This window comes from Pantherophis guttatus, chromosome 2 (assembly GCF_059756535.1).
Source record: "Pantherophis guttatus breed Tessera chromosome 2, ASM5975653v1, whole genome shotgun sequence".
Classification (NCBI taxonomy): Eukaryota; Metazoa; Chordata; class Lepidosauria; order Squamata; family Colubridae; genus Pantherophis; species Pantherophis guttatus.
In genome coordinates this window covers 67,084,175-67,104,631 of record NC_142064.1, presented here as the reverse complement: position 1 = coordinate 67,104,631, position 20,457 = coordinate 67,084,175, and the positions used below count along the sequence as shown (strand labels likewise).

General features: G+C 36.3%; 1 protein-coding gene across 7 annotated transcripts in view; it reads right to left on the bottom strand.

The window, feature by feature from the left end:
- Nucleotides 1-20,457, bottom strand: part of PRUNE2 (prune homolog 2 with BCH domain) — a 112,198-nt gene that overhangs the window by 56,688 nt on the left and 35,053 nt on the right. For all 7 annotated transcript variants that reach the window (XR_015732238.1, XR_015732237.1, XM_034410202.3 and 4 more), the window contains exons 5-6: nucleotides 20,305-20,457; nucleotides 19,304-19,398 (exon numbers count right to left, since the gene is read on the bottom strand). Coding sequence is in view for 5 of the 7 variants with exons in the window: in XM_034410202.3 (XP_034266093.2) it covers nucleotides 19,304-19,398; nucleotides 20,305-20,457 (248 nt within the window). In the remaining 2 variants the exon portion in view is untranslated. The remainder of the gene's footprint in view (nucleotides 1-19,303; nucleotides 19,399-20,304) is intronic.

Here is a 20,457-nt window from a genome sequence, read left to right as displayed (position 1 = left end):
GAAGTCAATTCAATGCTCATCTCAATCCCAGATAATTTATGAACAAGCAAAAGAACAGTTTTCTCTAATGATCTTTTGCTATCTACTGTCTTGTTTATTTTGGAATCTAAAATACAAAAGCACTTTAAGTATGGATCTTCTACAAAACTTTGTTGTTTTATACTTAAAGCCTTTTTCTTGAAAAGCTGCTCAAACATATCCATAGTATGCCCTTCCACAATCTGTTCTTACACTTAAGACACTAAGAGAAATGTGCTGTTTGACAAAAGTACCATGGTCAGGCTGCAAATAATAAAGTACTAAACTGTGCAGAAAAATGACCAGCATAGTTACTGTCCAGGAGCTGTCTATTAGTGAGACTGTCCCAAGTGTAAATTTATATTCAGTAATTTGTACTATCACCCATGCAGTATCACTGTCATGCAAACATGGTAATAAAGAAACGCATTTCTTGCTGTCAAAAAAATGTCTAGGAAAATTAATCAACCATTCATCCATCCAGGCTCTTTGCATACCCTTTTCTCAAAGAGGGAAAGCTAAGAGATTCTTTGCGTGTTCCGTGCACTCATTGCAATAGACTATCGAATCCATCAAGCTTGAGTTGATTTATTGAACTGTCTCTAAGCACAGCAGTACTACTACAGCAAATGAACTGATAACAACTTTAAAAAAAGACTCAGTAATGTTCAGCAGTATCTGATGCATTAAGTTCCTTCCCACAAATTAAAGATCTTTTAAAGGTCGTGAATCGTGGCTCAGTAAACAACTGAGTATTCCAAAATGATAAAGTTAGAATATTTGGAAAACAATTTGAAGACACTGCTAATGTACTTCACATGCATATAGTCAAGTATATTAATACATTTTAGTATGGATGCAATTATCTTGCCATTCTGCAAGTTTGCATTTACACAGTTGTGCTGATGGCTAAATTGTTTCAGCAATAGAATAAAGATAGTTCTCTGTGTATCTTGAATATATATTGTTGTATTCATATAACTTCTGAGACAGTATCCCAGATAAGTTTCTACTCCAAGTTTGGATGGAGAATTCCAATTTCAAAGAGTGATATCCATTATCAGGTTTCCCTTCCTATTCTCCACAAATATCTGCAACTAGCTTTTTTTGATACTGTCAGATTTGAACCCAAAGGTCCTTTTTTCAAGAGGCAACTGGACTTTCTGGTTTTTCTTTGAAGACGTTTCGCTTCTCATCCAAGAAGCTTCTTCAGCTCTGACTCAATGGTGGGGAATGGAAGGATTGACTGGAAGGATCCAGTCAGAGCTGAAGAAACTTCTTGGATGAGAAGCAAAATGTTTTCAAAGAAAAAACCAGAAAGTCCAGTTGCCTCTTGAAATAAGCACCTTTGGTACAACCATGACCTGGGTGACTGAAAATCTCCATAGACTGTCAGATTTGAACTTCCTGAAAGGAGATATGTTGTCAAGGGGACAAAGATAGGCTATTCTGCTAGTCTTTGACATATTGAAGCATATCTCTCTCATTATTTTGAATGAGAACATTGTTTTTTTTTCCTTTGGAGGAAAAATAAGGCAGATCATCCATGGGTAAGCTAGCAGAAAGCAGGTGCCTCTACTTTGGTGCACTCTAGCCAATGAGGCTGACTGCTTTCTCGGGAGATAGTCCTATTTGCTCAGACTGGATATATATTCCACCTAAATCTATAGGCATCAGAGTCTGTAGGGGAGAGTCAAAACCAATAGGATGGCAGAGAGAACATTGCAATGCAAGTCCTACCCTTTTCATATGTGTATTGGTTATCCTCACACACGTTCAAGGTGTGTGGAGCTTATATCTCTATTCTCCATTTGCCATCTTGTCTTTTTTTTTTTTTGTTGCCATATACATAAATGCAGCTGTTAGAGGGGAAACTTTCTAAGTGGATATGCATATGATCGCCTAATAATCAAATATCCACATGCTTAGAAAGAGTTTTTCTGGCAAAAATATCAATCTGCAACAATATATAAATGTGCTACAATCCACAGACTCCATTCATCATTCAGTAGCTTTGGTTCTTTTTCATAAAGATATGTGACCTCTGCCCATTAGATTTCATTAGCAGGGCACCATGCAAGGTTCCTTCGCAGATGACAGACTAGAAAGCTAAACATCATTGCCTAAAGGATTTGTGGGAACAAGCCCATCTTCAATCTTTGTCCCTGGGAGGCACTTTTAACACCTGCCAACCACAGCACTATCATCAGAAAAACATTTACAGATTTATCTTCAGGCTGGTGATTATAAGAGATAATTTGTTTGGAGTATGGATAAAGTTGGTCTAGCATAAACAAACTCGACACTCAAATTACATGATGAACATCATTAACTATTGGTTTAACCACTACTGATCTGAAAAAGATGAGACATTAGCTCAAAATTATAGAGTTCTTGTTGCTTTAAACTAAAAACTATTAGTCACAAATAGATGAAAATTTTATTGGGGTATTTTACTTTTCCTACTTAGCAAATCCTTTATTTTATATTGGTTATATATTTTAACTCATATCTAAGTATGAATTTGTACCCTGGTACCTAGAATTTATTTATCCTGGATTTTTTTACAGCTCTGAATGCAATTATTAAATGCAAATTTATTTGTTCAAAGATTGATTAATTTGTTAAAAATTTTACTGTAGGTATCAATTAATATAGTTTAAAAACTCACCCCTGTCAAACCAAAATAACTTTTTATTTCTTTTACTGATTGCCATCATGAGCTTTTTTTTCCTATACAAGCAGTCATGTTGCATATCTTCCATCATATATTTACTCAAGAGAACAAGTTGTTTATTAAGCATTGCATATAGAATACTTTTTTGGCTGGAAAAGCTCCCAAACTAAAAAAAAAAAAAAGATGAAAATAAGAAATATTCAGATTTTTTCAGCAAAATATATTCTATATCCTAACCAATTATTTTCCAAATGTTATGACTGAAATTTTATTTTTAGTATGTCAGGATTTAAAAACGTCTATAATGTCTTTCATATGAATGGACATCACAAGCAGAATAAAGTTGCTAACCACCAAATGGCATCTGCAGAAAGGAGAGTGCTTGTACAAGTTTTTGTCCCTAGACAGGCTAAAGTTTTCTGTCCACTTCTTTCACAAATCATGCATAATTGGAATCCAAAATATATGAAAACCAAAGGTTACTGTACCTAAAACATTAAAAACCATTGTAAGCAGAGGTGGGTTTCAGCAGGTTCTGACCAGTTCTGAAGAACCAGTAGCAGAAATTTTGAGTAGTTTGGAGAACCGGTAGTAAAAATTCTGACTGGCCCCGCCCCCATCTATTCTCTGCCTCTCAAATCCCAGCTGATTGGGAGGGAATGGAGATTTTACAATCTTGGTGGACACGCTCACCAAGCCATGCCACTCCCACCAAGCCACACACACAGAACTGGTAGTAAAAAATTTTTGAAACCCACCACTGATTGTAAGTCTTCCTGTTCAGCTCCCTTAAATTAAAATCTGTCCCTTCCAACTTTTTTTCTGAAATATTATTCTTTCAGAGTCTTTTTTTTATACTCTAGTGTTTATTTTGTTCTCGTCTCTTAAGCCCCAGGCCTCTAGGTTCCCTGGGCAAGCCATTTTTCAAGGCTGTTTTCTGCAAGTTCAGGTTTTCCTTTGTGAAGGTTTATTCCCAGCCAAATTAACAATTTTCCTTTCATTTCACAGAAACTAAATACAAATTCCTTCCCTTTTTGAGCATTTCAAACTATTACTCTCATTCAGACAGTGTCAAGATGTCATTACCATAGGCATAATGCAGAATAAGCATAAAATCAAAATATTTCCATAAATGCCTGCCTTATTATAATATGCTGTTTGAAAAGAAGGGTAAAAATATACGTTCTCCATTAAATCCTCCTGAAAGTGAAAAAACAGCCCTGTTTTCACTTTTCTGAGAAAACAATACAATTTTCACAGAAATATTTTGTCATTAACTGAATCTAATTATTTATTTTACTCATTTAAATGTTTTTACATAGATATATATATTACAAAGTAAAATCAAAACAATTGTTTTATATCCAAAATTTGAAAATACAAATATAAAACAAGTATTTTAATCATTCCTTGTACTTCTGCTGCTGCTTTGCTAAAGACCCTAGTAAACACTCATGGTTATGTGAATTAGAAGATGCCTTTAGCAACTCATTTATTAAACAGTCAGTTCCTTCAGAGAAAATGGTAAGAGTCATTATCCTATCAACGATGAAAAAAAAAATCCAGATGCCCATCCTATGCAAAATGTTCCAGTAGCTGTTGTTGGACATTCACCAGCTGTAAATGCATATTTTCCCTGGAATACAGCAAGTAGGACAGATCTCTAACTACTTAATCAGACAATATTTTTAATTTTAAACGTAGATTCCAAATATAGAAACCTATCACATGCAATGAGAGCCAATGGGAAATATGAAGCTAGAGGAAGGGGGCTATTCAGTCTGCTGAATTTTGAGATTTGCAAAAGTCTAAAAGAAATGTGTTTTGGTTAAAAAGATCTAAGAGCTTGAGGAGGATTGAATATTTTAGGGGCACTAAGATTCACAAAAGCTATGGAATGCTGAATGTTAATTAGAAATAAAACATGAAACTTGGAGAACGGAAAAGATTGCATTTCTTGAGGACAGCTAATAATCAAAGTGATCCTATTACAAGGGAGATTATAATTTATGAACTCAAAAATTTACATGTTGCTTCCTAATCCTAGCCCTTTTACCAATGGAATAGCAATCAAGACCCAGAACAGAAAATATTAATATATTTTCCAAAACTAAACTAGATTAAAGTTCTTGGGTTTAATATCATGATATATCTTGCACTGACACATTTACAAGAATTTATGCACCAACTAAAGTTAAGGATGCTGAGCTCCAACTGATTCTATTTCATAATTGCTTTTCATATCAGCCCTACCCTTTTCTAGCAGAAGGAATAATTAAGTACTTCAGCATGGAAGCCAGTGCAGCTGCATGTATTAATAACATAAATCTATAACATAAATCTAGAGCAGGGGTGTCAAACTCAAGTCGTCACGGTGGCAGCGGGACTTTTTTCCCCTTCACTAAACCGGGTGTGGCCAGAGCATGACACATCCAGCCCACAGGCTTGGAGTTTGGCAGCCCTGATCTAGAGTGTTGCTGTGGTGCTAAACTGTGTTGTTTTGTGTTGTTTTTGACTTAGCACAGGGACAAGCAACTGTGACTCAGACATGACTTGTGGACTTCAACTCCCAGAATTCCTCAGCCAGCCTGGCTCAGGATTTCTGGGAGTTAAAGTCCACAGGTCATAAAGGGGCCTACCTCAGATTTAGCATAAAAAAGGGCTTTAAAAAGAAGCTATTCTAATAATGGGCTACAGTTGAGCAGTTATTGAACTTGTGCTAGAAAACTAGAAGCACAAATGAATCCATCTTCCCTATCCAGGAATAATTATGAGTAGCTATGGCCTCCTTTAGTCTGGAAAGATACTTAAATCAAATAACCATCCCCAAACTTTGAAGAGACTAACACATTTCAGCATCCTCCCAGATTCAAGCTAACATTGTTCCATTGGACAGAGTGGGAAAAAACTCAGATTCATAGCTGTCATGTCTTCTTATAATGCGTCTTATCAAATTGCAAACACCCACTTTATAATTCCCTATCTGGCTAAGTAGCCAAACATTTATTTTGTACAATTTTGTTTCCTTGAATGGGACTAAATTTTACATTTGTAAAACTAAACATGTTGTGATTGCCTTAATAAATTAGCTCTAAATTTATACTGTCTTATTTTATTTGAAATAGAGACAGTTAAATTGTTTTAAATATTGGTCTAACTATAGAATTTTGGCCACTGACATAATAAAAATTATTTTCATAGGTGAGTGTTAAAAGATCTTCCAAGACACAATACTGTTCAGTTTTCCACTCTGTTAGGAACAGAACTCCAGTATTAGAGCGCAAAATTGGGAATTTAAACTTGAAAAATCTCTAAAAATAGTTTGAAAAAATAGTAAATCTTTCAGCAAGGCAGAACGAGTTGACAGTATGCCTCCATAACATTTCAGATTTGTTATAAATTAACTCTCTTCTATTGTAGAGTAGGAGAGAATTTCTGTAAAACCCGGGAAAATGTCAGAAATATGAGAAAGCATTTCCATTCTTGCTTTTACCCTGCCAGAGCACTCTAATCTTATTATAGGATTGTTCTTCTGTAACAATTTTCAGTTAGACATTCTTAGTATTAAGGAAACAAAATAAGTAATATGGAAGAAAGCCTTTGGCATCTAATCAAATGTCCAACAACCTCACTTAGTATCCTTTCTTTCCTCAGTTTAGAATACATTAACTAGAAACTAGGATCAAAATAATGCAGGGGTGGGCTTCAAAAATTTTAGTAAGGGATTCTCTGCTCGGTTGCTGGGTGGGCGTGGCCATGGTGGTGGGGGATCCAGAGGCTTTTCTCGAGCCTCCGGGACAGCAAAAACGGCTTCCCCAGGCTCCAGAGGCCTCTGGAGGCCAGAAATGGGCCCATTTTCAGCCTACCTGAACTTCCAGTAGGCCCGTTTTTTCACCCTCCCTGAGCCTCCACGTGCGCCCTGCAATACCTGCATCTAAAACGGGCTGCATGGGGACTCCTGGGAGGGGAGGGTGCACAGGGCCAGCCAGGAGTGGGATTTGGGGGTTCTCCAAACTGCACAGAATCTTAGCTAGAGGTTCTCCTGAAACTCTATGAACCCCCAGCAGCCCACTTCTGAAATAATGGTTTCAATAATTAGACAATTAATATTGCCTTTATTGCCTAATATTGACAATTAACATTTTATTTATTCCTTTTCTGTGTTTCTCATCTTGTTAGTGTATTTTGCGTAACACTGCCAACCCTGTAAAGAAATAACACAGGTGTACAGTACAGGTAGTCCCCGACTTACATCAGTTCATTTAGTGACCGTTCAAAATTACAACGGCACTGAAAAAAGTGAGTTATGATCGTTTTTCTCATGACCATTGAGGCATTCCCAAGGTCACGTGATCAAAATTCAGATGCTTGGGAACTAGTTCATATTTATGACGGTTGCAAGTGTCATGGGGTCATGCATGTGTGGAGCTTTCATGACCTTCTCACAAGGTCAGAAGGGGAATCCAGATTCACTTAACCACCGTGCTACTGACTAACTTAACAATTGAAATGATTCACTTAACAATAGTGGCAAGAAAGGTCGTAAAATAAGGCAGAACTCACTTAACAAATGTTTCACTTAGAAACATAAATGTTGGGCTCAATTATGGTTGTAAGTCGAGGACTACCTGTATGTGTACAATTGAAGAAACAACTGTATTTCCCAACAATTACAGCCACCAGATGGCGGTGTTGAACTATCTGTACTCTATTAGAGCAATCTTATTTTTCTTCTAGAATTTACTACTGTAGTCAGATTGTTCTAGGTCTCTCCCTTCCATTTTTTCTTTAAGGAACCGAGAGCCACTGAGAAGGAAGGAGGTGAGACAGAAGCAGCAATATCAAATTAAGTGGCTTAACTGAAACTTTATATAAAACATAGTTCCCTTTAATACCGTATAATTAAGTTCCTTTTCTCAATTTTACACATCTTTTTTTCTTTTCTACTACTTCCATTTTAAGAGAATGGACTATGCAGTTTGTTAGACAAGAAATAAGTTTGCTAAATGTAGTGAAGATGGAAGATGTAAAGCAGAGGTCTTCAAACTTGGCAGCTTTAAGACTTGTGGACTTCAACCTCCAGAATAGCATAGCCGGCTGGAGAATTCTGGGAGTTGAAGTCCACAAGTCTTAAAGCTGCCACATTTGAAGACCTATGATTTAAAGAGACAGCCAAGTGTAATCAGAGCAGAAGATACCAAAACCAGGCATTCAAGTATATAATATACAAAGAAGAAGTCATCAGTTCTCCTATGAGAAATACATGAGTTTTAATCTCAGGATACAGAATGAATAGTACTCTATTACTAACATATTCTGAAAATGAAGTAATGTTTTCCTAAAACCTTGAAAGGAAAAACCTTTCATAGCAAATGATGCATCGAATTCAAACAGGCCATCGAGGTTGCTAATGGATGTTAATAGCAGCTATTGCAGCATAATGTTACTATTTGTTGATTTTTTTTATTTAGTTTACAAGTCCTCTATGTCTAAGCCCAGCAGACATCCTTCATTTATTTATAATCATTTGGTTCAAACTACAAATAAATGCCACAATACATTCATTTTTATAGCCAGATTGGCAACCCAAAAAGTTATGCACAAACTGGAGGAATAGGATGAGAACATGGACTCAGCTGCTGGAAACAGATAAGGAGCACTGGGAAAACACACCAGCAGTCATCAATGAGTTGTATGAGCAACAAAGGAACAGACAGATAAGCACTGTGGAGGGGGTACAGCTGCTTACAGTTGCTTTTTTGGCACTGGTATTTATATGCAGTGGTAAAGATTCCAGAAGGACTATACAAGAAGGAGCTTAACGTCCCTGATAACCACAATGGAGTGGCCACTGACCTCGAGACAGACATCCTGGAATGTGAAGTCAAATGGGCCTTAGGAAATCTGAGCAACCACAAAACTAGTGGAGATGACAGTATTCCAGCTGAGCTATTCAAAATCTTAAAAGGACTCACTGGAGAAGAGCCTAATGCTGGGAATGATTGAGGGCAAAAGAAGAAGGGGATGGCAGAGAATGAGGTGTCTGGATGGAGTCATTGAAGCAGTCGGCGTGACCTTAAATGGTCTACGGGGGATGGTAGAGGATAGGAAGGCCTGGAGGAAAGTTGTCCATGTAGTCACGATGGGTCGGACATGACTTCGCAACTAACAACAACAAAGATTGCGGGCTTATAAACATTCATGTAGTAACTCTTTAAAGAGGTGCAGTTCCATGAGCCACTTCATTATAAAGGCCATATTTTCCTTTATGTCAAAACACCTAAACAGTTCCCCATAATTTATGTTGTGGGATAAACAACTAAACAACCCCCCTCAAGTAATAGTCACTCAAAATAAAAATCGAGGCTAATATTCTAAAGCTCTATTATTTCTAAATGTTAGACTCTAATATCTCTAAATATTTCATGCAATCTGAATTCATTACAATGGCTCTTTAGCATGACTTTCATCTATTCATATGCATCCATGTGAGTTGGGTTTTTAATTATCTCAACAAAAGTTCATGTTTGCTTTCTTAATCATTTACAGTTTCTACAAATGACAGGAACTGTTCAAACTCATACAAAGAGTTTGGCAAAATATTTTAAGCAATGAAACTTAAAGGACATAATGGGTTTTTGCAGATTGTCATACAATAAAAAGAATTCTCTTTAATTTAAAAAATATAAAATGTTGAATTGCATCAGACAAGAAACACTGGATTAATGTCAATAGTTCAATAATTAGATTCTGTATATTTAAATATTTAATTAATGAACTATTGACATTAATCCAGTGTGGGAATGAGTTGTTACGTTTCACATGAAAACAGTTTGAAATGCCTTTGTGCATTTCGGTTATTGTTTGACTATCTTTGGGTATGAACATTTGCTTTGAAATTATGTTTCCTGGCCACTGGGTGGCTGCAACTTTCCAGAGAAACATCATTTTATACAGTATGCTTCTCAAGGTTTTTCTAACAAGCCAGTTGGTGTTTGGGGGTTCCACAGACACAATAGCGGACTTGAAAGTATTAGGTATAAGTTGCATTGCATCAATGCAATGTCTGGTCATAATAAGTTAGGAAATTGCAGTATTCTTTTGTTGTTGTTGTTATTTTGTTTATGAATACAAAACCACTGTGATGCGATGGTTTGAATTTCACAGTAGGGTCCATAGGAATCCTAGACAATAAATTCCTTTTCAGTGTGTTTTACCTAACAGCATTCTTGCATTGATAGGGAAGAATGCATGCACTTCCCTGAACTTCTTGGAAAAATAATTTATGAATGAGTGATAATAAATGTTCACTGATTAATACAATTAAATAAATTATTAAAAATAAATCTATTTTTGCAGAGATTGTAAAACTCCATGTTTTTATTATATATCATTATTCCATGTGCCCAAGAATGGTGATGCTAACTGTATTCATACTGATTGAAGTAACTAACCATTATGCCAACAGTCGCAACACCAACATCAACTTAATGAATGAAAATATTAACCTGAAAAGCTGATTTCAACTGCCATCATAGAAAATTTAAAAAATTGACTCCGTTATAGTGATGACCATGGTAACACATGCACAGTTAACTTCCTATCCCGGGATTATTTGCAACTTTTTCTAAAGTGGATCCCAAAATTAGGAATAGTTCTTCATGTGTTGTTGAACTTTTTAATATGTAACCTTAAGTTTTTAATACTGAGAATTCAGCTAAATTAAGTCAGGTTATACTGGATTGAGAAAGACACAGTTGATTGCATAGAATAATTTTCTAAATGCTTAAATATTTTTCTGCTATGGCACATTGAAATTTAATAGGATTTCAAAATTAATTTTCTATGTTCTACTAAATATTGAAACAAAATAAAAATAACAAGAAATCCAAACCATTGTCCTTGATCCTCATAAATACCCTATTATCTAAAATGACTTATTTCAGAAAAAACTTGGGATCAGATTATTGTACACTTCATCAACTTCTCAGCATGTTGGATAATGAATGTTTCATTTACATTGCTAATTGACAAGCCATGGTTCCTTCAACCTCTAACCCTTAAGATTTATTACATTATCACCATATGTCAATATAATTGCACTTTCCAAATTTAAACAAAAAGGAAAGCTTGCAAAGGAACTTATTAATGTAAAAAAATAATACTAAATGTAGACATGAATTCATGAAAGTCAACATTAGTATTTAGCTTTTTTTTTAAAAAAATGGCCCACATCCTTCTTTAGCAAATATAGAAAGTTAAATCCTATATTAGAATATTATGATAAAACTTTAACTGAAATAGAAGTGTTACTTTAATTTTCAAAGAAAGAATGTGTTTCATAAAAGATGAAAAGAGGGACAGATTTAAGATAAAAGATGAAAGTCTATGCTTATAGGTAAAGTTGTTCAGAATTTAAAATATGTATCTCTGGTGATAATACTGATGGCAACCTTAGTGCCAGTTTTAGAGGCTTGAACATCCAAAGTTGAGTATATACTCTTGATATTATCAGATTTGTCAACATGGGTCTACATTCAGTGTTACCATGACCAATGTCTGAGATGCATGATAGCAGAAGAGGGAGTAGCAAAGTGAGAGAAGTTGACAAAGAGAAACTTGTAGTTTCTTCCCTAGTTTGTGTGCTGATACATTGAATACTTTGTGATTGACCATAGCTACCATGTTAACCAGTTTCTGTATATCCAAGCTCCCTAACATACCTACTTTATAAGAATAGTCCACAACATTTTCTCCTTAATATTTGCTGATGTAATAGAACCATGATGGCGAACCTATGGCAAGCGTGCCACAGGTGACACGTGGAGCCATATCGGTGGGCACGCAAGCCATAACCTTGGGACTTCTGGAAGTTGGCAAATGAGCCGTTTTCGGCCTCTGGGGGGTGGGGAACGCCGTTTTCGCCATCCCCAGACTCCTAGAGAGACTCTGGAGCCTGGGGAGAGCAAAAAATGGGCCTTCTGCTCCCACTGGAAGTCGGCAAACGGGCCATTTCCAGCCTCTGGAGGGCCTCCGGGGTAGTGGGGAAAGCCGTTTTTGCCCTCCCCATGCTCCTAGAGGGGCTCTGGAGTCTGGGGAGAGCAAAAAACAGGCCTATCGGGCCCACCATTGCATGCCAAAAGCGGGGGGATCACGGGAGGGTCACACGCGCATGCACAGGAGGGCAGGGTGCATAGAATTATGCATGTGGGCACGTCCGTGTGTGACCCCCCCCAGGCTCCCCCCGCTTTTGGCACACGATGGCAAAAAAATTAGCCATCACTGCAATAGAACAACTGGACAGGAAGTGGGGAAGAGAATAATTCTGGCTAATATATGTTGCTAATACATTTATAATGTATTTTATTTACGTTTGTGATTCGTTATCTTTCATTACAAATTACATTCAGCAGGCATAAAAGGGGATCTCTATAGCGAACCAATTCTAAGTACTGAGTCTATCCTGAATACAGCTGCTGACAAAGATACATTTGCACTATTGCAAAACAATATCCAGTGAGAGGAAACCTGAGTAAAAGCCACTGAATCTGAGTAGAAAGCTCTTAAGATCAGTATTAAACACAGGAAATCAAGAGTGAATATTGCACTTATGTAGCACATATCCTTGATTCTCGGGTACCCCAAGGGGATTTGCAATCCTGCTTCTCAGTCCAACACTGCACTTCACAAAAAATGCACTTCAGTTACACCAGAGGGGATGTTTACAGCTAGATCTTTAAGGCAGGCCAAAGGAAGTGATAATAATAATAGAAAAGGCCTTACATGACTTTCCATTTTCTCCAGAAGAAGAATTTCACATTTAAACTCAGGACCAACAAGAGAAGATAGCAGCAAAACTATTATGGAATCAAGAAGTGTGTAGGGAGCTACTGAAGCTAGCCTCCACATACTGTAGCAATTGTTCATGAGCATCTATCCTACAAATCCTGACATTACTAGCACAAAAATGTCTTAGGTTAAACATTGCTATCCCTATTCACCCAATAATGTTTGGAACTAGTAAAATATCTCAGTTAGGAATGGGTGCTACAAAACCTGTCAATTTACATTAAAAAGCTGCTATTTTTGCTTGAGAAGAACAGAAAGACATGAAAAGCTTTTAACAACATATATCAAACTGTGCATTTGATGATATGAGTTAGATATATGCATATTTCAGTTGTCCATTTCCAGCTGCTTTGTGGCATCAAACTTTTTTTATGTTAACAGATCACATTATTATCACATTTAGAAAAGAGTAATGGCATAGGGCGTTGATACATCATTGGCAGCACAGAGCGCTATTTGAAACATGTTTAGTCTTTGCATTTCTAATAGTAGGCCAGAGATGCACGAATTTTAGCATTAAGCTGATGTTTCCTGATATAAAATGATTTAGCACAATAAATGAATATACTGTACTGTAAGTTCCATACAAAATGTCTTGTGCCATGAAGAATGATTAAGAAAGTAGTCTCCTCTCAATAGCTAAACTGGCCCAAATTTTGTTTTGATATTACTCCACTATACATAATATTCTGAAATAGCAACAAGGGTGACAAATGTGATTTTAAAAATAAAATGAAAATATAAAATTCTAGTGAGTTTCTACTGTGCCCTTAAACAAAAAAACCCTGAGGAATAAAACTGGAAATCAGCTCAGCAAACATGCATATTGGACCAGAAATATTAAGTGATTAGATCAGGTCTGGAGAATAGAATAGAATAGAATAGAATAGAATAGAATAGAATAGAATAGAATAGAATAGAATAGAATAGAATAGAATAGAATAGAATAGAATAATAGAACAGAACAGAACAGAACAGAATTTCAGTTCCCTGGAAAAGACCTACGTGCTGACAACACTTATTATTAAGTGTATATATTTATATACACTTATATTAAATATATATTATATTATATATTAAAAATTTAACTGCAAGGCCCAATTCTGTGCACACTAATAAATGGCAGCATCTGACATTCACAGGCATTATAGAAGATCCAATAATTAGGCAGGACTGTATGTGCCTAAGGATGAAAGCCTTATGGGAGACGGGGTGAATTTTACTTACCTTTACTACCGGTTCGCAACAGGAGTGCACATGTGTGCTCCCTTCGCTAGCGCATGCTTCTGCACATGCACAGATTGTACCTTATGATGTCCAGGCGGGTGGGCGGAGCCTCCCGCCGCTCTTACTACTGGTTCTCAAGAACCAGACAGAACCGGGAGCAACCCACATTGATGGGAGAGAAGTGTCCCAGAACTGGGATTTAGAAAAGGCAAAATTTTATTGTCAATAGCTTCCATGAATTTGGTTACAAGTATACATAAGGACTAATAGTGCATTAATGATGAAAAAGCCTTAGTGTTTTGACTAGGCAATCTGGGAAAGTTAAATAGCACAAAGGCCCGTTTGCAGCTACCTGAAACCACATTAATTCTGAAGAAAGATGTGGTACTGAAGATTAACTCTTTTTATAAACCCCTAAAAGGCAGTAAAATGTGCAAATCAGATCCTACCTCTCCTTGTTATGATCCCTTGTTATGTATGACCCTAATATACAAAGCTAGTTATTATGATATGTACATAAGGGACAAAATTACGGTAGAACGTTTGCTGAGGAGATACAGCAGCCAAAGAATGGAAGAGTCAGCAAGGATCCATAACAAAGGAAGAAACACATGCTATATAGATCTGTTTATTATAACATGGTAGCAGTGGTGAAATCCAAATTTTTCTTACTACTGGTTCTGTGGGCGTGGCTTGGTGGGTGTGGTGTGGCTTGGTGGGCATGGCAGGGGAAGGATACTGCAAAATCCCCATTCCCTCCCCACTCCTGGGGGAAGGATACTGCAAAATCTCTGTTGTGGTCGTTGTTGTGACTTTGTGTGTGCTGTGTTCTTTGGGGTCCGTAGCTGGGGCAGAACAGTCTCCATTCCCACCCCACTGTGGGGCCAGCCAGAGTGGTATTTGCCAGTTCTCTAAATTACTCAAAATTTCCACTACTGGTTCTCCAAACTGTTCAAAATTTCCGTTACCAGTTCTCCAGAACCTGTCAGGACCTGCTGGATTTCACCCCTGTATGGTAGCAACAATAAGAAAAAAAGGAATAGAAACTCTTAACCCTTCAGTTCAGAATTGTTCTGCCCTCCTCATTTTCTGCAGTCTGCTTCCAGCAAGTCCGATCCCCAGAACAAAAATGCTAACTTTTCTTTACTGAACCTAACTTTTCTTTTCTTTTCCAAAGTATGATAGAACAAAAAAGTCAATAGGTTAATCTTTTTATTGGAAATATTGGAGAGATGCAGTTTGGTTGTCTTAGCTTCAAATTGCATGGAATCTAAATAAGAGCCTTGGTGGCGCAGCAGACTAAAGTGCTGTTAAGTAACACCAGCTGCCTGGTGTTAAGTGCAAGTTCAAATCTTACCAGGCTCAAGGTTGAGTCAGCCTTCCATCCTTCTGAGGTAGGTAAAATGAGGACCCGGTTTGTGAGGGCAATAAGCTGACTTTGTATAAAAAAGAACACCGCTTGGGGGGGGGAAAGCCCTACTAAGCAGGTATATACAAAAGTATGAAGGCTATTGCTTAACGCATTGTAAGCCGCCCTGAGTCTCTGGAGAAGGGCGGCATATAAATTGAACCAATAAATAAATAATAAATAAATAAAATCATTATGGACATAAAATATATTCATATACTCGAGCAGTAAACATTGGCATTCAAATCCTGCCTTGTTATGAAGTTCGTTGCCTTAAAACACAGTGATGTCTGTATCTAGTGTACCTAACAGACTATTGTTTGCGGAGAATCTCAATGATTCATGTCCTGGTCGTGCTTCCCCCCCCCCAAAGTGCAACTGGGTTTTCTTGATTTTTTTCCTTTGAAAACATTTTGCTTCTCATCTAAGAAGCTTCTTACATTCCCTACCAGTTAGAACTGAAGAAGTATCTTGGACAAGACCTAAAATACTTTCAAAGAGGAAAAAAAACCCCAAGAAAGTCCAGTTGCTTTTTGAAGGGAAAAAAAAACACCTTTGGAACAAACAGGCTATTCATGGATAAAAATGGAGAAAACAATACATGACGCTGTGAAATCCTTGCATGAAGAATGGAATAAAACTACAAGAAGTATGTATGTTCTTATACACAATAGCGCAATAATAAAATCCCCCCTCCCGAAATGTCGCTTGACTTCCTACAGACTTTGGGATGAATTGAGCCCATGCAACTGGTAAACTTGTACAAATCATACAGCCATTATATAATCTAGGAAAAATCAATAGACAGTGATAGTGAGAATATCCAGCCTCAGGACAAATAACATAATTTAATGACAAACTTCTACATGTACAGTGGATATTTTTGTCAGGGCATTCACAGCAAGCTGGATTTTTGTCCAAATGATGGAAATATAAAAGGGATAGCCACTGAATTGCCATGCCACCACTCAGATTTTGCCTTTTGGCCTGCCAATGATGCTCATAATTTCTGTACTGATTTATCTTTTTATATGGATTTCCAAAGAATCCCCAGCCCCTAACAACATGCATCATGTAGAATCATAATTTGTTTAAGCATGCTTTATTATATAAACCATTATATAGTTAGGTAGACATATGTTAAGCTTGGTTATAAACATGGTTTATAATTATAGTACAACGACTAGGTTCAAGAACTGCATTATTTTCACTTAGTAAGCTTCTAAGCTAGCTAACCTGATTATCTGTCACATTTATGTATGGGCAAAACAAGGAAATATCACTTTATTGTACAGACAAATTAATGTTTCAAGTCCATTTTAGTAATTATCTAAATTGGAAACAGTCTTAGAAGGCATCACATTTTTAAGCCAATGCAGATGTGGTGTTTATTATTACAGATGTGAGTTTTAATTTGACCTAGAGCATCAACATATCACCGCTACCATCCTCCATAGTGGTACACAAGTTTAAATGATAGCCTTGTGAACAGAAAGTTTTGATAATGGATCTCTTGACTGCCCCATTTATTCTTAGAAGGTGATTACTTAACTAAGAATACATATGACAGGACAAAATCAAAGTATACTTCCTGCTGTACAACAGATACATCAAAACATCACCTATAGGCAAAGATTATCTGACACTTGAAAACAATCTGTTTATGTGTAGAATATTTTCAAGATCCAAAAATATGATATATGTTCTTTTACAAAGAATGCAATTAAAATAATATCTATATACACACTGCAAATGTAGTACAGATAACACATTCATTTAAGCCCATTTATGCACATTAGTAACACACCATGTGGCAGAAAGACTAGGACTACAAGAAGACCCCTTGGCAATTTATTTTATATTAAATCCCTAATGGCCTCTCCTTATCTTTGCAAAAATATGCAGAGAAGTCCAGGCTATGCAACCATTGAAGTGAATGGTTATTTATTTGCTAAACAAAAACCCTATGTTTAATGTTCCTTAGACATAAGGTAGTCTGCAAAAGTCACATTCCTACAGCTCCATAAATCATTTATTTTTCGTATCCTATGTCTTTGTAAGAAGCATCTGGAGAATTTTTTTTTTACAAAGTCTGAAATTTATTTCATGTGTCGTTATTAAAATATTAAAGAGTACCTTACTTTTATTGGGTTTTCTAAATTGAAATCGAATTTCTATAATCAGCCTGAAAATAGTCCATAAAGTAGCATTTAAGGCTTTGTACAATCTAGAAATTATTAAAACTCTTTGTAATGATTTTAACTGGGCAAAAGGGTATATCCTAGGGCAATAATTTTTGAACCAAGGTACCTCAAATGGGCTAATTTACAGAATACATCCAAAATCCAGAACCTGTGACTCCTGTGGAATTGAAATTTGGCAAGTTTTACAAAACATTTTAGGACATAAAACATATAAAACATTTAGGACATAATATGAAATATTAGATATATCTAGCTAATCTATCTCTGAAATGATGACCCAATGGGTCACAGGTTGTCTAGCTGTGATTTAATACAAGGCCTCTCATGTGATCGAAACTCTGAAAAATTTAAGTCTCCTTATGTCCAGCTCAACTCCTGGTGATTTTCTGTTCATACAGTTTTCTTCGCAGCAATTATCTATGTCTTTCTGCAGTGGAACTCAAGAACAATTTTCCACCAGAGATTTTTACTTCTACTTTTCAAAATATCCCATCAATATTAAACAGACATATCTGACAAATTTATATTTTGTAATGTCCGCCCAAAAACATTTAAAACCAAGCAGAATGGCAGATATCAACACTGCAGTTCAATCTATAATGCTTAGCAACATGCCCAATAACAAATAATTTTGAATTCCTAGGAAATAAAAATGCCAGTCACAGTATGTGGTGCATATCTCTTACCATGTAGCAGATACCATTATGATAAATATGTATGCAAGAATAATCAATCACTGATACAATGCATTTCTTTAATGGGAAAATTAGAAAAGCTGAAAATAGTAGATTATCTGGGTGAACACACATCTTTTTCTTTTTTTTCCAAACAATACTTAATCCATGTTTCCAATTATTTTTAAGCAACTATATTATGGCTACATTGGCAAAGAAGGCTCATTGATACCCATACCTTTTTCTGCTTAGTTGCCTTATAGAACATACCCCCAACAATTGAAAAATTGTCTCTGTGTAATGGCAGTTGCACTACTACTATAATCCTTCAACCTGGACAGGTAAGGATGGAGAGACTACAGATTATGAGACTACAGATTATGAGTGCATTATAATATTAAAATCTTGTTTTGCCAATGCTGTTAGCCCTGAAAAGTCTGGATTAGTTTTTCTGGTCCTTATTTCTTTCAAAACTTTAATTGCAGATTATAAAAGTTTATCTGTTACTTCTTACATGGAAACATGTAGCCTTTGTAAGGTTAGGGTTGGGTTACCTTTCTTTCATTACTATCTTGTTATGTGTAGGTAGACATACACAACAGAGAAAATGTTAATAAGATGATAAATCCCAGCCATAAGTCACCCCCTATGGCACAAGTGTCAAACTCGCAGCATCACTTTACCGTCACATAATGTTTCGCAATGTTTTTTCCCCTTTGCAGAACTGGGGTGGGTATGGTCTGTGCAATGTGCATTCAGCCCGCGGGTTGCCAGTTTGAGACCCCTGCCCTATGGCAATGTTTCCCAAACCTAGGTAAATTAAGACAAACTGGATAAAGCTGGTTTTTCTTTGGGTAACAACACACAAACCCATTATCTAATTTTTACAGGAACATTAAAGAAGGACTTTCTAATAAGTGGTTTTGGGTAATGAAGGCAAATGTTTAGGAATCACTGCTCTATTGGTTTAATTAGGAAATGCACCTACCAGGCCTTAAGGGGCTTTCTGCAATCTAGGGTCTTGATAATCATACATAAAATGATTCAGGCCTTGTGTTGTTTCAGGATTGTTTGAGTATATATTTCAAATGTCCAAACTAGAAAAGGCTATTCTAGAATATTAACAACACAAAGTAAGTCAAAAGAAATCCATCAACAGTTTTAAAAATCCTTATAACAATAAAAAAAATATAAGAATAACTTCAGGTAATTTCTGGTAAAAGCCTCCAGTTTGATTTTTCCTTACCTCCAAATTGATATATATGGTACTAACTGCTACTTTTATTTCTCCGTCTGACACCTCTTTGAGATCCTTGACCAAAGCTTCCTCAATCCTCAGCTCTGTGGAATAGATAGAAAATCATTCATTTTTGCTTAAAATTGTTTTTGCTAAGTATAAATTGTGTGCATATGTGTGTGTGTGTGTGTGTGTATGTGTACACACATGCACAAGAGAAGGAATATGATTTCTAATTTTCTTCCAAGAAAACATGATAATTCAAAAGCTCTTTTGATATTGACAAGATTCATCTACTTGGTCAGTCTGAGATAAATCTAGATGACCAAAAGTATCTATCAATGCAAACATAATAGGAACCTGTTGGAATATAGTTCTTTTCTAGTCAAGAACAATTTCTGTAATATAAGGATTATGATACAAAGGAATGAAGGAGGGGCAGCAGCTTTACAGGAACTTCATATTTACTCTGTAATCAGATCATATTTATTGTTTAAACTTTTACTCAGATATGTTTTCGTATAGAGATTCAGTGAATGGCAACCCATTGTAGAGGGAGCTGCAGTAGCATTGGGAAACAGAGAAAGTGGAATCCATGTTGTTTTTGCATTTCAGGACCTTGAGACCTGGCTTCCAATATATGAAATATATGATCTACTGTATATCTATATCTATACCAACTTCCAAATATTCTCCCAAATTATTATCTTTTGGCTCATATATAGTGGAAACATTTTGACACAATAAGAGAACATACACTCTTTTCTAAGCATTTTCAGAATTGCTGGTTCAAAATGACTGGTACTGAGCCAACATAAAATAAGCCAAATATATGGAGACATATCGCATAACAAGTGTTGTTTAGATTATAGCCAACATTCAGACTAGGAACTAAACCAGAAATTACTACTCATTATTCTAATAAAATTAAGAGTCCGGCAGACATTTAATGAGAAAGTATCGGACAGCTCAAATAAAGAATAAAGGAAAAAATTAAAGCAATGCTGTACCATCGTCATGCAGCTGTGCCTCCTGAAGGAAGGTGATGATGTCTTTTCGGGTTGAAAGTTCTGGGAATTTCTCCTCCAAACATGAAAGAACTTCTTCCTGTTCTCCAGGAATCTTAAGGACATCTTCATCCATGACTTTTGAGAGAATGCTCC